This window comes from Coloeus monedula (genome assembly GCF_965178545.1).
Source record: "Coloeus monedula genome assembly, chromosome: 2".
NCBI classification, from domain to species: Eukaryota; Metazoa; Chordata; class Aves; order Passeriformes; family Corvidae; genus Coloeus; species Coloeus monedula.
The window spans coordinates 10,415,251-10,439,707 of NC_138782.1; the positions used below are offsets into that span (position 1 = coordinate 10,415,251).

Genomic DNA, 24,457 nt, shown 5'->3' on the forward strand with positions numbered 1-24,457 from the left:
CCCCCGCGGCGCCCCGCCATGGCGTGATCGCGGCCATGGGGCTGGCCCGGCGCCGCCGCCTGCCCCCGGGCGCTGCGCCGCTCCCCCGGGCCCGGACCCCGCGCCGCCGCCGCCGCCGCCGCGCCCCGCCGCGCCCCCGCGGCGCGCTGACCGCCGCCTCTCCTCCTCCTCCTCCTCCACCCCCGGCCGCCGCCGCCCGGCGACGAGCGCGGCCGTAGTCCCCCCTTCTCCCCCCCCCCCCCCCCGCCGCCGCCCGCGCTCCCGCGCCGTCGGGCCCGGCGCGGCCGCCAGCCCCGGCCCGCCGCGGCGCGGCCTCCCTCGCCATGTGAAGCTCGGGAAGATGCGGAGGCGCAGCCCGGCCGCCCGCGGCGAGGGATGAGCCTAGACGGGGAGAAGATGACCGAGGAAGCCTACCCTGACGAGTGAGCGGGGCCGGGGGCGGCGGGCGGGCGGGGGGGACGGTAGAGGGGGCAGCCTTTGTTGCCCCGGCGGGAACCTGTGCGGGTCGCTCACCCCCCACACCCCGTGCACGGACGGACAGACGCACCGGCCGCGGGCGGACAGAGGGACGCGGACACGCGCGTTCGTGTGCGCGCCGCCCGCCCGCGCATCCGCCATTTCGCGCTCCCCCCGGGCCGCGCTCATTTGCATACGGCCCTTTCATTCATAAAAACCCCCGGGAGGGCGGCGCGGCCCTGCCGGGGTGCGGAGCCCCGGGGCACCGCGGAGAGGGGGCGCAGCCCCGCGCCGCCGCCGCTCCCCGCCCCGGCCGAGGGGCTCGGGGCGCCTGGCGGGGGCGGTCGGAGGCGGAAGCGGCTGCGAGGGGGAAGGTGAGCGGTGTGCGCCCCCACCCCGCAGCCCCGGGCCTGGGGGGGGTCGGGACGCGGAGCTGGGGGGGTACACACGACGTCGCGGATCCCCGCCCCGGCCGCCGCCGTTTTGTGAATAGGAGGGCGGCCGCCGCCGTCGTCACATGACGCCGCATTCATAAACCCGGTCACCGGCGGCCTCCCCATTCACCGTCACCCCCCGCCGCCCACCCCCGCTCTGCAGCCCTCCCGCCACCTTCCCACTAAGAAACCCCCCGAGAGGCCGCACCGTGGCTTTCAAAATGCCTGGCGGTGCCCTTTTGCCTTTTTTAATGCTTTCTTCCCCAAAATAAAACCTAAAGCTATTGCAGCGGAATGGCAGGAAGGCTCTTTCACGCCGTGCTGGCCCAAGGGCTGTTCCTGGCTATCTCCTTCGGGGTTTTGACAGTCAAGAGGAATGACTCACTGGCGTGCAGGACTGGGTTGGTGCCAAGCGCCATAGGATGTACCGTGCTTTAAAACGACTCCTTGCAGGGCTTATAAAGCAGCCTAAGCACTGTGCAACTTTTTGGCTCGGTTTTGAGGTCCGAAAAAATCATAATTGGTGGTATGTGCCACGCTTACACCTTCATCATGGTAAACTTATTTTAGGGCGATTTACTGGAGAAATATGAGTGGTGAAGGAAATGGCTTCTGCCCCCAACGTGCATGTTGAGAGGAATTGTTATTTTGGCAGCTCTTAATGAAGAGACTATAAATACGTGTTTATATGTAGCTTCTGAAATTGTGGTTATTTTGAAGATGGTAAGCTTCTTGCAACAAGAAAAAAATACCCAAAACAAACAAGCAAAAAAAGACAAACCAAAAAAGAAGTGGTTGAGATTCTCACATGCATATTACCATGACCTAACAGGCTGGAAAAACGTGGCCAGCTCATTTCCAATAAAAACCTTCTGGTTCTTCATTTGGTTTGGTTTTTTTTTTTTTTACTTAGTAAATTGCATGAGAGGAAGAGAAGTGGGTCCTTGTCTCTGCATTTGAGAACACGAGGCCAACTGTAACCCAGTTCAGTGGACAAAAATCTGGTGCTCACCAGCCTTTATCTTGAGGCAAGATACTACTCTAAATGTGTTTTCCTGCAGGGCTCAGTGCAGAGGTGAGTGTTGGTGTAAAACACCGAACACTTGGCTCTGATGGTTAGCTGGGGGGGGTTTTTTCCCTTAATTGTAGGCTGCAGTTTGTTTTGGAGTGAATTCTTCTTCCATGTGCTGCTGCACTGCCATGCTGACAGAGGCTTCAGCTGATGATTTTCATCTGTGTGGGAGCTATTGGGTCACGCCACATCTCCTGGGGTCACCTGTCAACCCAGCAACACTGTGCTTTGGTCCCTTGGAGGTGGGGAGGCTGGTGACCACAGGGAGCTGGTACCCAACCCATTCCCAGGCCACTGACAGCTGTTTTGTTGGGGTCTGGGTGTGTTGACTTTCAGGGTCAGTGATGCCTTGTGGTCCTTACATCAGTGCACGTCCCGAGTGGCTCTTCTGGAGGCCGCGGTTGGGCTTGTCAGAGTTTAGTGCAGGCCTTGGCTTTGTAGGGCACAGCGAGGCGTTTTAGGTAAGCCATGGTTTCCTCTGTAAGCTCCTCGCTTCCAGCCTTGCATTGATTGATAGCGTTGCTGAAGCCGGTGACTCATGGGTTGTTTTTTCATTTCAGTGGTGGGTGAAGTGATTTGATTTTTTTTTTCTCCAATATATATGGTGTTAAAAGCAATAAGGACAGGCTCTCCTGATAAGTTTTCTCAAGCTGTCAGAACAATGGTAGTATAGCGTGCTATTTGCCCTAGATATCTGGCTTTCATTTGCATAGCTATTCTTGTTTCACTGAGTGCACTGTGAGCAAATGTTAACAGCCAGATTACAAAAAAAAGGACCACTGTCAGGATGCCTTTTAAAATAACCCTCTTCAAGTAAATAACAAGGAGTTCCTCCCTCCCCTTTTTTTTTTTTTGCCTTTTTTTTAAAGTAGTTTCTTGAGAACAGCTCAATTAGACTTTGAGTTTTGAAATAGTTTATAAAACCGAGGAGGGAAACAAATAGGGCTTAGGATGCTGGAAACTCATCGGTCCCTTCAGAACTGCAGCATTTGAGATCGATACTTAGAGGTCAATTTGTCATTGCCAAGCCAGCGCCTCTTTCTGCATCTCAGCCTTTATTTCTGCTTCCCTCCTTCCCCCTAACCCAGCCCGTGCTGCCTCGCACGTTGCAGGGTGGGGGGAGAATGGGGATGCCAGGTAATAAATCAGAGGCTCGAAGCCGCCGTGCTGGGCGTAAGCGGTGAGGGGATTTCGGGCAGCGCTGCTTGCACCCAGAAGATGGGCGGCTGTGGGGGACTCTCTCCGAAACCATCCCGGATGGGCTGCCCGTGGCTTTTCCGCGGGTGAGGAGGAGAGCGGAGCTGAACCCTTAAAGTGATTCGGATATGCCCGGAGGCTGCCGCCTGCTCGTTCCGATGCATGGTTCCAAGAAAGTCACAGGAAGTAATTAAATGGAAAAGGTCAGAGAACGAGGAAGTGCTGCTGGTCCGCAGCCTTGTGCTGCTTGGGATGGAGCCGCGATGCCCGGGCTGAGCTGTGTCCCGGGAGTGTCTCCGCCACTCCAATGCACGCTTGGTTTATTCCAGCGAGCTGGGAGCGCTCCTGCCAAGTGTTTGCAAGTGGGACCGGTCCCCCGGAGGTTTTTAACGAGCTGGGTTAAGTGGGATATGTGTAGGGTTGCTGTGGTGGTGTCCGGGACAGCAAAATGCAGCGTGAGATCACACCGATGCATTTTTCCAGCCTAGGGAAAGAAAATTAGACTTAGCTTGCTCTTGCTGGTTCTTTTGCTGGTCCCAAAATCTCACTTCCCTCCACCGCTGAGCAGACACCAGCGATGTTTGCTCTGAATACTGAGTCTACCAATATTGCAGTTTGCCCTTTGTGCTGAAAAAAGTGTTTCCCCCCCTTCATTTTCACTACATTTTTGCCCCATTCTGATGATTTTTCTGTAGATATCAAAGGCAGCTCATTCAGCTAAATTATTTTGCTACAAGTTTCAGCCAGGGAGGAAGGCATGGGACACAATGTGTGTTATGACATTATCGCTCGCAAATAGGACAGGAAATGAAGGATTGCCAAAATATAACTGTTTATTTCTTGGCCTGAAAACATGCCTGTTTAAAATATGACATGTAAGTAGCTGCTTTGTTCGGTCTCTGGGAGAAGTTGTTGTTTATAAGGGAATAATAGATCTGTCAGATGAAGAAGAGGGCGAAAGAAAGACGGGATTTACCCTTTCTACTTCTGTTTTGGAAATGCCTTGATAGAAGTTGTAGGTGGAAGATGTATGGAGAGGGTGTTTGGTCAGACAACTGGAAGGGAAACCTGTGGGAAGAGGGTTGCCACAAGCGGAAGGGAGCTAGATTTTTAATTTCTCAGCACATTAGGCCAGGCTATGGCCCCATGCAGCCCATGGATAACCCAGATTCTGCACTGAAAAGGGGAAACCAAACCAACCTGCCTTTGGGCCAGAAAGTGAGGTTTTTTGGTGCAGCTCCCCTCCTTGAAGAGTGTGGTGGGGCAGTGGTGGCGGGACAGTGTTTGAGCGCAGCACAGATGCTGCACCAGCAATGGAATCATCTTTGACCTGGTTTTGCAGCCTGTTTTTTATCTCACTGAGGCACACCCTGGAGCGTGGGTTAAAAGGTAGGTTTTATCTACCTGTTTAATTAAATCCTGAGGCTGCAAACAAAAGTACGTTGTGTGGCAAGGCTCACTCTTAACATGGGCTTGGTTTGCTGTTAGCTGGATTTAAACCACAAAATTGTTTCCTGTTGGCCACCAAATTGCAGGGAGATGATGGTGGTTGTCCTCCTTCTTCTGGACCAGGCTGGAAAATAGGAGCTCAGGAGTGAGACACAACTTAACTATTGGTTTCAATCCCTCCTTTTTCTTTCTTACATGCTCTGGCATGCTTGAGGAACCGATAAATTGAATTTCCTTCCTTCCAGCAGAATGGATATAGGAACTGCTCACTACAGCAAATTCATTGAAAAATGTGGCTTTTTTGTTTTTCCTTTTTTTTCCCCCCTTTTAACAGCACAAGGTGATCTTTCTTTCAAGAGCTGTGCAGGGGTGGAGAGGGCACAAAGATCAGTGAAACTAAAAGTACAGTTCTGTAGACTGTGTTTTTGATATATGCCCTTTTTGCTAAGTGGAGCATTTGATTTTTGGAGGACTTAGGCTTCTAAAGCAGTGTAGAATTTCAAAAAGAAGTAAAATAGAAAAGGTCAGTTGACTAAAAAAAGGCACAAATAGACTGTGGAGTTGACTGACAGGAGATAGGAACTGCAGCAGGTCCCCATTTCTGTAGACTACCAAATGCAAGCAAGAAGCTGTTGTCATATAAATCCCAGCACTGGAAAGAGAGGTCTGCTCCAAGCCTGGCAGCAAGCAGAGCACGGCAGCATCTCCCAGCATCTTGCTTGCACTGGCCATTTCTTTCCACTTTGGCCATGGGTAAACTCAGCTGATGGTTTCCAATGATTTCTTTTTTTTTCTTTTTTTTTTTTTTTTTGTTTGTTTGTTTCTTTTTTTTTCTTTGTTTCTTTTCTTAACCTATTGGTTTTCTGCCAAGATCTTCTGAGTTTTCCTTCCTTCCCGTTTCTCTACCCACGTCCACCCCCTTTCCTTGTCAAATTTCCTTTAATCATTTATTTTTCTGGTGCTTGCTCAGTACTGTAAACCTGACTCTCAAGCTGCAGAGAAATGCAGCTGGGCTGTGCTGGCCGCCTTCTCTCTGCATCTGACCCTCACCTTGGGTTTTGCATCAGCTCTTGGGGGTAAAGGCTGGGTGTGCCCATGTGGTTTCTCAGGATTTGGTTCCTTGCAAGGCAAGGAGAACCATCTGCTGGCCCCCACTGCTGGATGAATGGAGGGCACAGGGCTGCAGGATGGAGCTGGGGTGAGGGGCAAGCCCTGCTGATGCAGTAAGAGCAGCAAAGCAATGCCCTAATACTTCTGCTCAGCAGCACAGCAGTTTGGGGAGGTTTATCACCGTCAGTCTTGGTACCCGCAAATGCTCCCAAGCTCATTTTTCTGCTCCCCCTTGATGTCAGACAAATGTTGCGTGGGCAGGTGGACATCACCTCAAAGTCCAGGAGGCTGTCTTCACTCCATCTCCTTTTCTGTCTGCATTTCCTTTCCCCCACACTCTTGAGGGTATTCTTTTGCCTCTTGCCTGTTTTATATCTATTCCTTCATGTGTCACGCTTGTCTAGAAGCAGGAATTCCACTGTCACCACCACTCATGCTGCAGCCAAGCCCTCATGGCAGTATTTTCTCCTCACATCAGGGGAAGGTGATCACCATGAGCCCAATGTAGCAAAACACTGTCTACCCCATGCAGTAGACATAGATGCTTCACCTTAAAGTAAGGTGTTTTATCAAAAGCACTATTACAAAGTCTGCTTTCAAGGCTGTTGGAGACCTTTCTGCCAACAGCCAGCAGGTTCTACCTGTTGCAGTAGGTCTACAGTGAGATTTAACCCAAATTACTGTTTTTGTCTCCAGCCTGCTTGTTCTTACAGTCTTTGAATAACTTTATTCTTTGACTTTCTTTGCTTGCAGCTTGCACTTCAAGGACTATGTTTTGGGGGTTTGTTTGTGTTTCCCCCCCCCCCTTCTTTGTTCTCAACTCCTATGTATATAATCAGAGGAGAGATCTTGAGTCTATCAGTTGAGTATTGCTGATGGCTATTCCAGCTAGGAAGAAAACTTCTTACTGGCAGGCGTGGGGAGGAGGGTTTACGGGACTTTCTAACAACAGAAGTTGATTTCCCCATCTGTGGTGTGTTCAAAAGTGGGATTGCAGAGTTGCCCGAAGTGCTTGGACTTGGACAGCAGTGCCTGGCAAGGAGAAAAGCGTTTCATGACCTGAAGACTGCGGTGGTGATGGAGCTCGTTCCTTGCTAGGTAGAGCTTTTTGTCTGAGGTACTACAGAAATGAGGCAAAATGCAAGCCAGAAATAACATCTTCAGTGAACTACCCAAAGAATAAATGGGCTTTCGAAAGTAACATCAGGGCTCGTTACCTGTGTACATCTCTCCTTAGGAACAAAAGTGTTTGTCTCCTGTTGAGAGTAACCATTTCCCCCTGTTTTTAAGTAGAAAGGTTGAGTTGGTCACTGTTCCACCTCTGCTGCTGCTCTTTGCCAGGCTGGCACTGATGGTGCTGGGAGATGTGCTGTAAAACCTGATAGCGTCTTTTGATCCTGCGTATGGGAAACGCATCTCCCAGCTTGTAAGGACCTGTGCTGCTGTGCAAGGACAGGAGCATGTTCTGCACACGCACTCAAGTCCAGAGGAGGTCTGGAAACACTTAGGTTGTTGGTTTTTTTAACTGCATTATACATGCATCCTGTTTGGATAGTCCCATTACTTCTTTTCTTTCTAGCTAAAAGTGGCAGCTTCCCTCCTGTACGTTAAAATGTAGAGCATTGATTGCCTGTTTGAGTAGTTGAGAGCAAGATTAGTTTCCACTGCAGTATTTGAAATACACTGAAGGCATTTGTCCAGCAGTCAGTTTCAACAAAGCTTCTTCCCTAAACACTGGAGCCTTTTGCAGCACCACAGTTTGCCTACCAGCTCCTTCCTGGTCCTCCCCTCACCTAGAGAAAAACAACATTTCTTAAATGATGTGGTTTTGTAGGAATTAAGTCCATGTATAGGATTAGTTGATGCCACTAGCAGCAATTAGTATCTGAGCTAAAGCACACCTGTGTAATTTACTTTTTTTGTTCGAGTCTCTAGACTGTTCATGCTTTTTATTTATTTATTAATTCCCATACTGGTGGTGGAAAGCATTTTTCTGGGGGACAGACATGAGGTGAAAGAAGGGTCTCCCACAACCTTGTGTATATCTGGTTTCCTCCCTTTTAAATATTGGCAGCACTTGCTTTTCTGCAGCTGTAATGACTCCCCTAACCCATAGCACCTTGAGCAGGTCCCTGTTTTGAGGGGGATGCTGCCCAAAAAGATACCCATCAGGTTCACCCCCCTGGCTTAAAAGCAGGGAGCTCAGCTTACCTCTGCTCACTGCATTTCTTTGCTGACATGTCCAAACACTCCCACCTGGGCTTCCAAGTGCTTGGAAGGCATGCTGGCTGTTTACCTGGTTTTATGAGTGGAAAGGTATGCCCTGGAGCTGAGAGGAGGTTACTAACTAATGATTCAAGTTGCAGCATAGAGGGAAGCGTGTGCCTTGCCTCAAGTTGGGACAGAACGAGGCGAGGGGCGGGTGAATAGCTGGGATCATGCCTTGGTAGCGATCGGCGTTCTGGGCGGCTCGTCACCGTATCCACCTTTGTAAAACCTTGAGGGCTGTGAAGGGGATAAGTGTCCAGGTTTTAATACTGGAGAGCTGCTGCTTTTGTTTTCCAGTGATCCAAGGGATGCCATAAAAGAGCTGCTGGAAGGCATCAGCAGACCTGGCGAGTACAGTCGGCTGCTGCTGCAGGCATCTGGCTCTGGGCTTGCAGTTATTTACAAACTGTCTCTTTCTTAAAAATTATGTAGAGATCTGAATGTATTACCTGGGTTAATTTAAAGCATGCTTGGAGGTTTTGAGATGTGTAGCTTAGTTTTTGTTCAATTACTCACTTTGTTTCATTTATTTGTGCGGTAACTGTGATGCTTGGACCTTTGCACCTCTCCATCATTCATCCATACTGTGTAGGTGAGGGTTTGAGGTCAGAAGTCCAGTGGTTCAGTGGGATGATGAATGCCTAATTTTGCCTGATGCCCCATGCAGTGGCTCTTGATGAAGTTGACAAGCTGAGAAATTCACCCTCCTCTGCTGCCAGGTTGGCTGTGGAAGAGCTGCAAGGGAGAGCACATTGCTGAAAGTGGGAGCCAAACCTAGACCTGCCTTCTCCAGTTTTCTCCACAATTTCAACAACACTGCCACCTTACATGATCATATTTCTAAAACCCAAGGTGCCTGATTCCTTAGTGCTGATTTCTTTTTAAAATCTTTATTTTCATATTTTACATTGTATTAAAAGCCCTGCTTGCCTTGGTGGCAATGGAGGGCCGGCGTACAGGAGGCCCTGTTAGACCTCAGAGTAAATCTCTGTATTTCAAGAGCTTGTTATGCTCCATGTATTTAAAGTGTGTGTGTTTATAAATTACAGAAAAGCCACTGATACTTCAGTGGTGTGCTTTTTTATTTTAAATACTGGTGAAATTACAGCAAAAACTTTATCACTAGAGGTTTATAATGCTGCCAGCATAATTCATCTGTGACTGAAATTTGGCATGGGAGGTGTTAAGCTGGTTGCAACCCATCATTGCTTTACATGTTGTTACTGTATGTATGCAGTTTGGTGGCTGTAAACATGAAAAGGGTTAGGAAATGGTATAGAGTTTTATAAAATAGTAATTCTGATACTTGAATTGCTTGAATGACCTTGTGTTTTTAAAAAGGCACCTGGTGGTTAGCTGGACTAGGAAGAAAACAGAGTGCAGAGCTTGTGTTCTGTGTTTAAAAGCAAGAATAAAAGGCTGCAGTACAATTAAGCCATTAGAGCTGCTTAAGAGAAAAATTTCCTTCTTTCTTTTCTGTGCAAGTATTTGGCATTTTGGTATAGTAATACTTCATGAGTGTATTGAATGGCTGGAAAATTACTGAGCAGTGCTGGAGATGAGCTTCCGCTTGTTATCTGAAGGAAGTGAAATGTAGAGTTAACCAGATTGGTTAAAAACAATAAATAAAATGGAAAAATTTAAGGGGTATTGATAGGAGAGAGGGGCAGGCTGGTGTGGAGAGGGAACTGGAGGTGCACAGAGAGCGTGATCTCACAAATGCAGTCAGGAAGTTCTAGAAATACCCTTTATAAACACTGCATCCTACAGGAAGAACCTAAAAGCCCAAATAAACCATTTCCCCTTGTGCCTATGTATACATAAACTCCACTGGTTTGGAAGATCTTATCAGGTCAGTGATGTGCCTTTTTACAGTAGTTCCTAAGACAAGTTACATGATAAATATCAACTTTTTTTTTTTAGCTGTTTATCAGGTTTGTTTGTGCTTTTATCAATTATTAAAGTCTGTGTCTCTGTCCCCCTTACCCAGAATTCCTAAACCTTCCCAGGTCAGTCTGCCTGGATAAGTGACCATTTTTGGTTAATATCCTTACAGACTCAGAGTTGTGCAGATGGGCAGAGTCAGGAGGAAGGTGAGGGATTTTATCTGTTCGACTTGATGTGTACATGGGGGAGGATGATCTTCCCCCACCTCAAAGTTATGATTATAGGAATGTGGTACGTGTAGAAATGGTTAGCAGACAGCAGATACAGGGGAGACAGAAATAGGCTTATTTTGATGCCTTGGATTGAACTGCAAAAGAGTTTGTTGATCGTGGGATTGCCATGGCCATCTCGCATGATGCTGGGCTGGATGATGTTAAAATATGTGTGCTTGCCTTACTCTGATGTTTTTACCCAACTTCTCTCCTGTGCTTGCCCATTAAAAATCTTCTTGCTTCTCTCCCAGGCTTATTACTGGGTCCTAGGAATAATTGTGTGCCCAGAGGCCAGGATCAGGATCTAGCCAGGGTCTCCCAGTGTTTGGGTGTGGAGATAGCAGTTGGTGTGCTGGTGACCTCAGCTGTGCTGATCCTCCCCCAGTGAGTAGCTGAGTAGCCCTTTAAAATCACAGCCTATGAATGAAAAGAATTACAGCTTAACAAAGTCTGCCACCAACCATTCATTTGGTTTGGTTCTGCATGCGTGCCTTTAAAAAAAGAGTCCTGAAATAAATTTCCAGTGCATGCAGAAAAGCCCCCTCTTCATTCCAAATCCCCATAAGCAGCAAGAGCGACTGTTCCCTAGAGTTAGCACATGGACTATTTTAGAAATGGTCCTGAAGATCCATAAATTAAAACACAAAAAGCCCCCATCTGAGGCATTTTTAGCTTGGTTTGACTATGGAGCACTGAAATTCTGCAGTGCTTAGTGCTTCTACATCCGTGTACTCTATATTTTCTAGTTAGGAGAGCTCTGGGTGAACTGTAGACTGGGTTAATTTGTTGATAAAATTTGCTGTTCTGCCCAAAAGTTATTAAATAATACATCTAGCAGCTTTGTTGCTGGTTGGGATGTTTGGTGGTTTGTTTTTTTTTTTTTCCTCCTTCCCTTTTCTACATCCCTAAGGAAGCATGAGCTACCTTTATCAGAGTATTGCTGGAATAGCTTCCCCAACCTTTCATAAGGTCAAATAAAAAAACAAACAGCCCTTCTTAAGGGAAGGAAGGGATGAGGAAAGAAGGGTGTTTGTGTACACTTTCCCATTCATGTTTTAAAGAGAAAATATATAAACTTCTGGAGTCAGTGCCGTGTATCTCGTGCGATTATAGGAGTTGAGAGTTGGAAGCTTAATTTGCATTCTCAGTGCTGACTTAAACAAAACCAAAGGGGAATAGCAGTGAGCAGGAGAGCACTTTGTTGCTTTGGGTTTGCCTCTCTTGGCCAAATGCACTCCATGTTCTGCAGTGATTGAAGCAATAAAATCACAGGGTGCTTTTGCTAATCCCTTCTCTTTGGATTGTGAGTGCAGCTAAGGTTTCTGTGTTGATTTGGTGTAAGGTGATACAGAGGAGAAAATATGTCCTTTGTTCCAGCACTTGAATGTTGTGATTTTAAAAGGCATACCTTTTGTGCAAATTTCATATAAAGAAAAAAAAAGGTAATTAAATATTATTAGACTGTTTTCCTCTTTTGCTTGCTCTCTGCTGCAGGAATGGGAGGAATATTTTCTAAGGAGACAGGTTTTGTGGTTCTGAATGAGTTTAGTACCCTCCTGAACATTGTCAACTGCAAGTAGTGCTTGCCTGTACATATTTTAAGAAGGAAAAAGTTGCTCTGATTTCTGTGCTTGGGGTACGAATGGTAGAGGTGGGACTGAAAATGAGCATTCCTGGTTGGACATTCTTCAGATGATCTTCACTTTGGGTCACAAGCAGTGAGCCCTGGCTATACCTGCTCATAGTGTGGGTGTTTAAAACAGCCAGGTGCTACCTTTGTCCGGTATTAAAGAAACCCCTGCCCTTACAGGGGTAAGCAAGGGTTGGAAAACCCAACTGCTTTGCAAGAGGCATCTGGCTCTGTCATCTCTGACCAGTTGTCTATGGAACAGTTAGAGGCAATACATAGCATAAGCTTTTCGTTGTGATTAACGCTGTAAAGAACTCACTAATGGGCCCCAGAGATCTTGCTGAAAGCTGCTGCTGGTGGTTGCAGAGAAGATGCCCGTGTTTGGAAGAGGTTGTCTCTTGAAATGGTCAGCATTAACTCTCCTTCAGTTGAGAACTGAGCATCAAAGACAGATCTTTCACATCCTCTCTTATCTTAATATGAAAGTGACTCTCCAAATCTTAGCATGCGTTAAAAAATACTTGGTAAATAGCTACTGATGTTACTTCTGGGTGTGGTTAGCACTGGATTTATTTTACAGTGGATGTTGAAGTAAACATCCCTGTGTGTAATGAGAGCAGTGGGGAGAAGAGGCAAGAATGGAATGGAAGAGAATTTTATCTTAATTGGTGATGGGTCAGCAGAAGTAGTACTATTTCTTTTGTACTGATTAATTTCATATCATGGTTTTATTAACTGCCATGATGTGAATTTGGGCCAGCTGGGTCACCCTTTGCTACAGAGGGCACAAGGAGGTGGTGACTATTTTTCTTAGACCAGTAGAAGTGAATCTTCTTTGTGTCTGCAGATGGTGTCTTCCAGTGTTAGATGGTGAGAATCTTTGTTAGCTTATTGTTGAGGGGCGCATTCCTTACCAGATACAAAGCACCTGGCTATTTTCTTACCTGTTAAGCCTTATCATGTCTTATGTTCTGCATTCTGCACTCTTTTAAGCTCTTGTTTCCTTAGGTGGATGGAATAAATGTTGAACCCCTTTCCTCGACTTCTGCCAGGAAGAAACTTGTGCTGCTCCCTAAACTTCTGAGTAAAGCCAGCTTCTCAGGACAGAAAAGGGAAACTCCTTGAGAGCACTCTCCAGCGTCGAAATGGCCCGCATAAAAGCACGTTTGTACATTTTGTTACATGAAGGAATTCCTGGCCTTACCCAGCCCTAAGTAAATAGCCAGGGAGAGGCAACTGAAGCATGACGGGTGGCGGTGGTTGGAGAGCAGGGACGTGCGGTGTGGAAGTCTGCGGTGCAAAGCAAACAATGCAGGGACCCGTGCTGTGTTCTACAGAAATGGTGGTGGTGTTAGGACAAAACTGTCCAGTGCCTAAAACCTCTCCTCAAGATCGCATGCAGCAAGTACAGAAAATGCTGAAAAGTTTGTTGAATTTTATTTTTTTTTTTTAATCCATAGGTAAATTTTCCTGTTTCAAGACACTTGAAAATTACAAGTATTCACTGATGAAAGAAGTAACCACTTTGGGGTGTTTTGCTGATTTGATGTTTAGCTTGAAATTCTGGACAGCAAAAAACTTGGAAAGTTTATCTTTTTTTCGAAGTTGCATTATTTAAGGTCCAGGGAAGTCCTACCTGTAAATTGCCAGAGCTGTCCTTAGAGCTCCCTAGGTTAGTGAGGTGGCAGAAAACCAAGGAGGGTTTTCCTTGGATGGCTTCAATGGGATTGCCCTTGGTTGAGCACTCCTTTCAGGCATCTCTTGCTGTATAATTCATAAAGGGGATTTAGAAACTCATTTGACACCAGAGGGAAGGCTTTGAAACCCAGGAAGAAACATATGACTGGAGAGAGGGCGAAGTGTGGCTTGTTGGAAGGTGCTGTGTTCCAGGGAACATGAATGAGTTTCTTCAGTTAATTGGATAAAGACAAGTTGAAAGGTTTGTTCTTGTTTACAGCTTGTATATGTTCCTGCTATTTTATATTTAACTTATTCTGAAAACTAACCCTTAAATAAGGAAATAGCTAAAAGGCTAAAATCCAGTCTCTATATTCATTTTATTTTGGAACATTTTAAATATAGGAACTTCTTCTGCAGCACTGTAGCTTTGTCATGCATGAGCTAATTAAGATGTTAAATATACTAACCTCTTCTGTGCTTAAAAAAGATCCTTGCTTCTGTATGTGATGACTTCCCCTCTGCAGGATAAGCCTTAGTTTTGTCAAGAGTGCCTTGTTGGCAGCTTCAAGGCTTGTGCAGGCTGTGTCCCCACGTTGCATAGCACAGCACTCTTGGCTTGTGTTGTCCATGGCTGTACCTCTAGTTTTGTGAACACTTCTTGACATTCAGCGCTGCGCTGCCTTATGGGTCATGCATATACTAGTCAGCTCATGTCATGAAACAGAGTGGATTTTTGTTTTATTTTTGTTTCTTTAGCTAGGCAGCGTGCTGACTCTGTTCTTCCTTTTGGCTAAAATTAAACCTTCTCCCTACCCCACGCTGCTCTCCCACCCTTGGACTTCCATTACAAAAGGCATGAGAGACATGCAGAGCAGACCATAGGTTGGCATGAAGTTTCAATTGACTATTAAGTTTTTTAGCTAGGGATGTGATCTAATTAAGCTTGAAGAGCGTGCTTGTCCCAGGTGAATAGAAAGCCTGCCCAAACAAGCGTTGTGGCACTGAGCAAAAATTACTCCCTATCAAAGGAGAAGCTTAATTTTATCCCTACAAATCTAAACAGGATGTAGCACCTTCAGCAGCCCATGGATGCAGGTTAAAGTTAATAAAGCCAGCTATTTGGAGATAGTGTGAGCACCTCTGGGCTCATCAGAGCCATCTGGGCCTATTCCACAGCAGCATTTCAGGAAAGCAAGCGAGGTGTCTCTTGGAGCTTGCAGTGCCACATGCTTGGCAGAGGGTTGTGAGGAAGCCCCAGGTGCTATCCAGGAGTGGGATTTTTGAAATAGTGCCTGTGCCATCCTCCATACTGGCAACAGCTGGTATTATAGGCATGACAGGTGTCTGGGGTCCCTGGAACCAGAGCTCAGCCTTCCCCATCACTACCTTGGCAGGACTTGGTTCCCCATCACTTGGTTGGCAGGACAGTCCAGAGTCTGTAAGTGCCATGAAGATTTTTGAAGCTGCTTGAATTTTATTGTTGTTGTTGCTGTGATTTTGTTTCTGATGTCATTGGTGTGCCAGGTACTTGTGGACCTCAAACACTGGTTGATTTAATGGATAAGGCAGAAATGCCTCATGCAGTCAGCAGTGTGCAAAGCGAAGAAGCCATGAGATGTCCCAGAACAAACAATGCTTTCAGCATCATCTGGCTTACAACTGTCCTGGACACTGTGTCCTGTCACCAGAGCTGCCAGAGCTCAGAAGCTGGATGAGGCACCCCTCATTTTATTGTGCTTTGCTGTTACTTCTTACTATTTTTATATGCTTTGAAGAAAAGGTCTTGAAAAGAGCCAGTCCATGACTTCTGAAAGTGTCTCTTGGGTATTGGCAGACAGTGGAGGAAAACACTGTTGTATTTTGCTAGTTGGCTCTCTCCTGATGATCTGCCTCAATGGTAGGAGCCAGAGTTCGGTACTTCTGTGGAAACATTGCACAGGGGTTTTTGGTGGCTCATTCCTTCATCTGGAGCAAAGAATGGGTGAAGTCAGAATATCTGGGTGTCATTTCAGAGTTGAAATGACTTTCCTGGGTGACACATCAGGGTGCAAAACACAGGAAGCCTTGGCAAGCGCTGTGTATGGGCGCAGCTCCTTACCACCACCTCAAGTACTTAATTAGCCAGAGAGCATGAACCTTGACAGTGCTCCCGATAGTGATTTCCTAGAAGCTGGTGCTTGTGGGCTCCGTCTGTTGTTGTTGTTGTTATTATTATTATTAAAATTTCTGCTTGTAACTGATGTGAGTTGTTTAATTACCAATACCAGTACTTGACAGGAGGAGCTACGACGTGGTATAGAACATTTGGTCCCATAAAACCCTGGCACACGAGCACACGTGTGGCAAACAAACCCAAAAGGTAGCAAAGGTAACGACTGGTCTGTTGAGTTTGCTGCAGCTCAGCAGGATTTGAATGTGGAAAGGGAATGTGAATTGGCAAAAGGCAGGTGCCCACTGATGACCATACTGTTACAGGCAGTCACTGTCCTGCTTGATACAAAACCAGAAGGCGTGTGGCTTGGTGTAGTGCGTGTCAGACAAATAGCAACTGCTTAATATTTGATCCAATATATAGATACGTATATATTTGTATGCAATAACCATACAAATAACATCTGCATCATTGTCACAGTTGTGGTAGAGGTCAAATCCAAGTGGAAAGCAGGCCTGATGGTATTGATGGTATTTTTAATGTAGATAATTTCCTGCCTGATAGTTAACTAACATCCACTAACTAACACAGAAATTTAATTGTATTTCTTAAACAGTGAATGCCCTAGTTCAAAGGGATGACTTTCAGTGGACAAAAATAATTCAGCTATAAATGGTACTGAAGAGTGAAGTGATGAGGACATATTAGGAGCATAAATATTTAAACCTTTTTTTCAGGTTAAGTTAAACTTATTTTCTGCATTGATGGCTTTCAGTGCTCTGGGAATTCTGCAGACGGATTTGAATTCTGCTCTTAGGTTGGTATTGAGTACACGTGCATAGCTTTGGTTCCAATGGGAATTATCTAAATTTCTTGCAGGCTTGTGCAAGAAGAAGATGGAGAAGTTGCTTGAAAAAGCTCTTAAGTGAAGACAAATTGATGTGGGGTCCCTGTCTCCTACTCTCCCCACCTCCTTTAATAGCAGAAGACCCCTGGACAGTGCTGTGCCTCAGCCTGACTCACTTAAGGAAGATCAGTTATGTATGATAAAACAGGAGTCTGAGGGCTCCTTGTGGTGCTGCCATGAGCAAGCACAAGATGTTTCTGAGAGAAGTAAAGTTGGTGCCTCCAGACAAAGTGATGGGGTCTGTTCAGCTTTGGTGACTTGTGCTGGTCTGAAAATAGTTGCGCCACCAGGTTGGTGTAGAAGTGGTGGTTGGCCTCAAGCACGTCCCAGCTGCATCCTTGTCATTCACAGCAGTGTTGGTTTTATTTTCATTTGAACAAAAACTTAAGGCAGGAAAGTCGAGAACAGCTTTTCTGTTTGTGGCAAAGCCCTTCATTTCCAACAAGTGCTACCTTAATATTGTTACAGTAAATGCACCGAAACACATATCTGGAGGGAACGCCTAGCCCTGTGGCTGTAGGGGAAATGCAACAGCAAAATAACTTGATTTATTGGTGTCAGCTACAGAGTATTGTCCATGCATCAATTCATAATGGCTTTAGATGAGGTGAGAGCCGAGCAATGGTGTTGGTTAGGGAAACAGTAGATCTGTAATGTGCAGGATGGCCTCCCCATCTGACAGCTCTGGGGACCTGGGTGAGGAAACTCACTGCAGCTGCTTTTGTATAGAGAATAGTGTGACTTGCAGATGGACGTTTTTGCTGGTATCTTAAGCTTCAGAAAAACAAATATTCCCTCAAAATAACATTAAAAAAATAAACTTCCACTTCTTCCTGTTTTTATAGTTTGCTTGTTTCCTCAGTGTCATGGTTTTGTCTCCAGTACTGTAGATCATTAATCTTCAGAGGATCAGGACCTTCATAGAAGTATTTCCTGTACATGTTTATCTGTCTTTTTAACAAATTAGTATCTGCTTGTTCTCCTCTGAATTTTCCTGCAAATAATAGGAAATGCTCTCCTCAGTAATAAGACTTTTTGCTAGAAAAAGATATCTAGATGAATCACTGCCAGGGGTTAAAAGTACCTTTTTTATGATTTTATTGATGGCATCCTTTAGGACATCTGCAAGTAGCACCAAATTCCAGAGGTCACTGTGTTAGTTTTGGCGAAGCATTGTTTCAGCTAAACTTCATTTACTTGGTTGTGAGTGCGTCTGGAAGACTCCTGTCCAAGTGTTAGCTGGAATTCCAGAAGAGGCATGCTGCTACATCCTAGGCTTTCTCTTGAGACAGCCACAGATTTCCACCTAATCCTTTAGCAAGGTGAGCATTGGCCATTAGTCAACAGGGAAGTGCCTGTTTTGCACATCCACATGTTGCATTGCCTTGTTATAATGGGATGGAAACAATCTTCTCAGCTGCTACGCTACTAACTTTTGTTACTTTTAGCTAATCCCAACACAGTTTGTAAATACATGCATTAAATGTGTAAATATATTCCTCCTAAAATGTGTGTGTGTGTGTGTGTGTGTATTGGATGGGAACTTAACTCCCATGTCCTCCCTGGACTCATTGCAGCCCAAGCACATCTGGACAGGGTGAAGACAGGAGAAATGTGATTTCTCCCCTCTCAAAATTGATGGTATGCATCATCCATGCATTTCCACAGGAGAGCATTGGATTTGGATGAGTAACCAACTTTCCCCCTCAGCTTTCTGTTTTGAATGGAGCTGTCGTCATCTGACTCCATCTCTGAATCCGCTGGAGCTGGGCCTGTAACTCAGAGCTCATTCTGGCACTGCCTCGCGTTTCCGCGGCGGAATGCACTGACTTGTGTTGATATCCACAGCATCCTCCTGGCATTGGCCTGGTGGCTCCCAGGGCTGTCCCCATGGTGGAGGAAGCACAGGCTGGGCACCAGCCTCCTCATGGTGCTAAAATTAATAAAAAGGCATCCCTGGATTTTGCAGGTCCTTGCTCCACCTTTCAGATTAATGGTGGAAATAGCCCTTTATCAGACTCGGAGAGGCCCATGGGAGTTTTCTTTGGTTTGGGTTTGGGGTTTTTTCAGACGTTTTGTTGACTTGTGATTTCCCATCATGGTGCAAACTGTTTAGCAGAGTTTGTACTCACCTTGCTTTTGGGCAGTGAGTGCATACATCTCTCCCTTAGAAGGCCATTGCTGTTTTCTCTTAATATTAATTTCTAGTGGAAAAGGAGGCCTTGCAGGGCAGTCTTGACACATCACTCTTCCACTGCCATCTTGTCTGGGAGCCAAAACATCACAGTGGAGTGCTGGGCATGGAGCTGCCCTCCCTTTGCACAACTACAGCAGAAACCCATCTTCAGACCAAGGCTCTTCCTTGCTATAATTTCTCTTGCTCCAAGGTATTAATGGACATAGTGGCAGAGACAGATAAATCCTAAAGTCAGACTTATAGCTGGATGAAACTGCCTTAAGAAAAAAAAAAACAAGTTTATAGGTGGAGCATCAAAGGGTAAGCATGCACCTCCTGTCAACCTTCTGTCCTTGGAGTTAAAATCCTGGTTAAATCTGAGTTTAAGGAGAGGAAAAAAAAAAAAGAAGCCATTTTGGATTGAGATAAACATTCGCGGTTTCATTATCATGCGCTGAACGTGCGTAGAGTGGTTGTTACACAGCTTGAGACAGAGAAAAACCAGTGTGAAGTTAGGGAAAAGAAATCAGGGTATATCTTCTTCCTCCTTTGTAGATACTTCAATAATTTATTGGAAGTCGATAGTATAGATTGGGCTTTACCCAAAGATAAAAGGTAGATGCTTTTTTCCCACAAATCTTTTGCAAGAAGATAATGTTGCTTCTCTTCAGTGTTCATGTTTTGATGTTTTTAAGCAGTGCTGTGGCCGTTTAAATTAATAAACTGGCATAAGCTGTTAGCAGGTTTTTTTGGTCTGATGTTCTGGTATTCCCTAATGAATCCAGAAGATTTGAGGTGGCAGCTCCCAGCTAATAGTGAGTGTACCAAAAACCCTGATGGGTACAGGATGAGAAACTGCTTCACCATCTTTGCTGCTAAAAGGAAAGACCATGGGAGTCTTTGATCTCCTTCATATATATCTGGGGACTCCAGCTGTCCCTATGCTGAACCTTTTTGGAAGGAATGGGTGTGAGAGCATGAACATGCAGTGTGTTGAACAACTCATCCTTACCTGCCAGAATGAGAAAAGAGGATGACCCCAAGATGTTTCCCCTGATTGATTTCTCTGCTGTGTGCAAGCAAAATCCCTCTTGCCAGGGACACATTCAGCGGGCACTTGGCACCACCCTATCTTTCAGCATTTAAAAGATTCTGCCTATTAAAGCAGAGCACAGGAAATGCAAGCCATTAAACGCATGTGACAGTGTTGTGACCAGGCGAAGGACAGTGGTAGGGAGAGAGGCACAGGCACGCAACTGCCGGCATCTTGAGGAAACGCTTGTTTGTTTGTCCTTTTTCCAAAGCCCTTCGGCTGTGCACGGGAAGCGACGGCAGAGATGTAAACAGGAAAGCTGACTGCAGGGAGAACAAAGTAGGGGTTAGGAGATGCACACAGTTGGCCAGAGGAAACTGAAAGGTACTGGTGAGAAATCTCTGCCTGCTATAGGACTTTAATAATAAAATCAGTAAACTAAGAAAGAGAATCATAGAATCATAGAGTGGTTTGGTTTGGAACGGACCTTAAAACTCATCTTGCTCCAAAGCCCCTGCCATGGGCAGGGACATTTCCCAGTAGACCAGGTTGCTCAAAGCCCCATCCAACCTGACCTTGAACACTTCAGGAATGGGGCATCCACTGCTTCTCTGGGCAACCTGTGACAGTGCCTCACCATCTTCTGAATAAAGAAATTTTTTTTAATATTTAACCTGCCTTCTTTCATCTTAAGGCCATTCCCCCTTGTCCTGCCACTGCATGTCCATATGAAAATAGTTTAATGCTGGATGTCCTGATCCAGGGCAGGCATGGTGACACTTGCAGTACCCTTTACAGGAGGGGAAGCCTGCTCCGTGTTGTTTCTGTGCTCCGAAGGAGGCAGATTGTGAGGATCACTGTCATAAATGAGCAATAAAATAATTCCCACATTACTAAAAATGTAAGTGGAGTCATAAGCGTTAACCATCTTCCTTTAAGTCTATAGAATAGCAGCTTGTTCCCAAGAGTACTGAAAAGAAGAGCTGGACAAGGTACATTTTAAGGGCAAGATAATGTTTTACTAACACTGACAGGAGAAGCAGAGTGATCCTGAAAACTTAAGTGGGTTAGTTCAAGTCAGTCCCCAGCAAAACAGGGAGCTGGCTGACAGGAAGCACAGTCAACATCAGATTGAGAGGGTGAAATTGGAGCTGCTCAGCACGGTTTTATGGGAGTTTTCAGTGATTTTAGGAATGTAGGTGGATAAAGATTATCGTATCCTTGTGTCTGCCTCTTGGTCTGCAGGTGGTTTTACCGTGGAGTATTAAGTCGTGGCGTGGGGGCTTTCCAGAAGATAGTGCCAGCCCTCAGAGAGCAGTAAAGATGATTTGAAATCTAGAGGGAAGAAATTGGAGAAGACACAAGATGATATATCTGGTTTAGGATGTGCATAATTAGTCTGAGAGTACTCGCATGGTAAAAAAATTTTATCCTAAAGAAAGGGAAAGCAAAGATGCAGTGGATAAAAGATTCACACTTAAGTACCTCTACTTTGAGCTAAGTATTAAAGTGCAAAAAAAAAAAAGGGAGGAGCAAGGCCTTGGTTTTTCAGTAGCTTGTTTTTTAAACCAGTTTCCTATCAAGAAAATGAAAGTTTGCAGCGTGCTGTGTGATGATTGAGGCCATGTCACACAAGTAAGGCAAAGTACAGGGTTAGCTTTCCTGGAGATACATTACAGCTGTTTGTCCAGGTATCAATTAGGAGCCATGGAGGAAGGGTTTAATTAGAAGAAAAGCACATGAGGCTTTTCCGGCGTGGAGGAGCTTGGTGCATGTCATTTGTGTAACCTCTTTTCTGGTCATGGATGTTTATTTGGAGTCAAGTAAGACGCTCTTGGCGTTTTCCTTTGATCTGTCTGCAGGGAAATGAAATCCATATGGCCTCCACCCAGATCCTGGCTGGGAATACCCATCTATGCTGGGGTCATTTTTTTGTTGTCAGACATATGTACAAAGGTCCATTCATCTATGAGAATGACATTCAAAATAGGGAAAACATGGTCATGATATGTAGGGAGGAGCATTTTGGTGCTCCCAGAATGTTCAGCAGCCTAAACCATATCGTAAAATGTCTGAAGTCCTTCCTAAGGATCTACTTTTGTGCTCTTTTTCCTATTTTTTTGCCATACATTCTGCTCTTCCCTACAACACAGCTTAATAAACCCGGTGTTCAAGAAAGCTTTGTGGACAACAGGGACAGCATGAGTGAAACGGGTGTCTCTCAAGTGCTGGGCATAAAACTACACTGATCATGTTTATGAAGTCTTTTGTTTGGGTTTGTTGTTTGTTTAGGGGGGATTTTGATTTGTTGGGGGTTTTTTTTGTTTGTTCTATTTTGGGTTTTGTTATTTTTTTAAATTTAAACAAAAATGGAGAAAAGTGACCTTCTTTACCTCTTACAAGGCACAGCAAGCAGTGCTCAGGCAGTACTGCTGTGGTTAATCTTGAATGCTACACCTAAGGTGGGTAGCCTGGTGTTCCCAGAGGATGAGGCATAACAAGTTTCAGTATTCCCAAAGTGGACCTGGGCCTACAGATACTCAAACACTTCACACTGCGCTGGAAATGAGTGCAGAGACATCTTTGTGCCCAGTTCACCACTGCCAGGGCTTGGTCCTGGGCACTCTGTTAATGTTTTGCTGCAGAAGTTCAGCCCATTGACATGACTGCTATTAACAAGGTGACCGAATTTCATTCTTCTCACCACAAGTACTCCAGCAGCTGCAGTAAAAATGGGCTCCCCTTGCTCCAGCCACTGTCTCAGCTCTTTGAACCATGCTTGCAGTTGGCTGGCGGGCAGCAAAAGGCAGATCCACCACCTTGCTGGCTCCCCAGGTGCAATGTTTACTTAAGATTTCTAACAGCAGAGCCCTGTAGCAGCATGAATCTTGCTGGGAAGTGGGGAAAATATTCATGTGTTGGCACAGCCACTCTTCGATCCACACTAGGAACTGCAAGAAAGCTTTAGAGGATATTTCACTGTAGCACTGAGCTAGTAGGGTTGGGTGTGCAATCTACTGGACAGGGCAGTATTTAAGGGGAAAAATAACAATTATTTTAATATTAATGTTTTTTTAAGTGCAGCATCATTTCCAGTCTTGGAGCTGAGGTTTGTTAGCTTAGCCTTAAGGTTAAAGAATGTGTGCAAAGGTGAGAACCCAACCAGTGAGTGATTCAGTTGATGCTGATCCAGTGGCTTGATATCTGCTTCCCTTTGGAGAAAACTGTTGGGAGCAGGGCTTGAAGCCAGCTGAATGAATTGGTGGTTCTTCTTGACAGATGCAACAGCTTCTGGGTGTAGACGAAAGCCAAGGGCATAATTTCCATCCCTATGGATTGAGCATGCTGTAACATTTTAACAGAGAGCTTTTTTCCGTCTTGCATTTTCACACACGCCGTGTTTGTCCCCACCTGCCCCTGACGCTGTGCTGAGCAGCAGCTTTGCACAGATTACCCAGGTGGTGGCTCAGCCCAGTCCCATGAGCTGAGAGCTGCCCCACAGCAGCTGCGAGACTGTGGTACCTGTACAGTGTGATGGCTTTCCTATGTAATTGGTCATGCTGGAACTGTTTGTTAATGTTGCTCATTGGTAAGAACCTTCTGACAGTCCCAAGTCTCTCTGTGTGCTGAGCCTTGAGTTTTTAGGAGGACCAGTGGCAGGATGGTCTGCGGACCAGTAGGAAGGCAAGAAAACAGACAAGCTTTGGGGAGATGTAACTGCTCAAGATGTTGTTTCAAAAACTTTATTACAACACAGCTTATTCAAGGATAGTTTTGTCTTACACAGGGAGGCTAATTTCATCTTCCCCTGTCCCTTGGGAGAAAAGCTTTAGAAACTGGACTTGCAGCAAAAAGTGCCAGACAGCTTTCTTGAATTTTTCTCGCTGACGTTGCTTTGGACTTGTGTGCTGAGTTCTTGCTGGAGACAGATGAGGATTGAGCTGATGGGTGCTGCATTAAGCATTTGAAGGTAAAAGCAGTGTTGCTGCAGAGCTTGAAGAGGAAAGTGAGGTGGCAGATTCCGGCACATCTGGATAGGATGAGATGTGGACTGGGGATGTGCAGTTAAAATCTAAAAAAAAAACCCACCTATTGTTTTAATTACTTGCATAGCATGATACTCTGACTGATGAGTTAACCCACTGGTTGCAAATGCACTTCTACTAACACAGACTGCCCTTTGGCCATCAAATTAAAGATCTTTTTATGCTGTATATTGAAATTCAGTAAATGCAGCTGTCCATTGATACCATTGTAACAAATTTGACATGCTGCTTGTTGCCTTTGAGCATCAGGGTCATCAAGGGCTTTGGACTGTGGCTTGATTCCACTGTCATGACAAAATCCAGCCAAGCTGCAAATAGGTGCCTGCAGCTGCACCTGCACAAGTGCTCACTGGGTGCTGGAGAGAAGCAGTGAACAAATGTTAGTGACTTGGAATGTCATGGAATCAAAATAGTTTGGATGGGAAGGAACCTCTAAAGGCCATCTAGTCCAACCCCCTCTGATGTCCCAGCATCCTCCATGCAGCCTGGTGCCTGCTCACTGAAGCTGGGTTCAAGCCTCGTTGGTCCTTAGCTCAACATTTCCATGGTCCAAGCATGAAGTTTTCAGGAGCACATGTGATTTTAGGTTGCCAGTGTCTGTAAAGTAGGGATGTGGCTGTCCTCTAAAGGATGCTTGCAGGCAACATCACCTTGGTCACCATTCTCCACCTTGAGGAAAAAAGGATTT

At 45.7% G+C, this 24,457-nt stretch overlaps 1 protein-coding gene across 1 annotated transcript in view; it reads left to right on the top strand.

Annotated features, from left to right (window-relative positions):
• The first annotated feature begins 307 nt into the window (after positions 1–307).
• The window catches only part of SPRED2 (sprouty related EVH1 domain containing 2), a 59,765-nt gene continuing 35,615 nt past the window's right edge, over positions 308–24,457 (top strand). Inside the window, exon 1 of the mRNA XM_082302746.1 lies at positions 308–422. Within this exon, the coding sequence (XP_082158872.1) occupies positions 376–422 (47 nt within the window). The 5' untranslated portion in view covers positions 308–375. The remainder of the gene's footprint in view (positions 423–24,457) is intronic.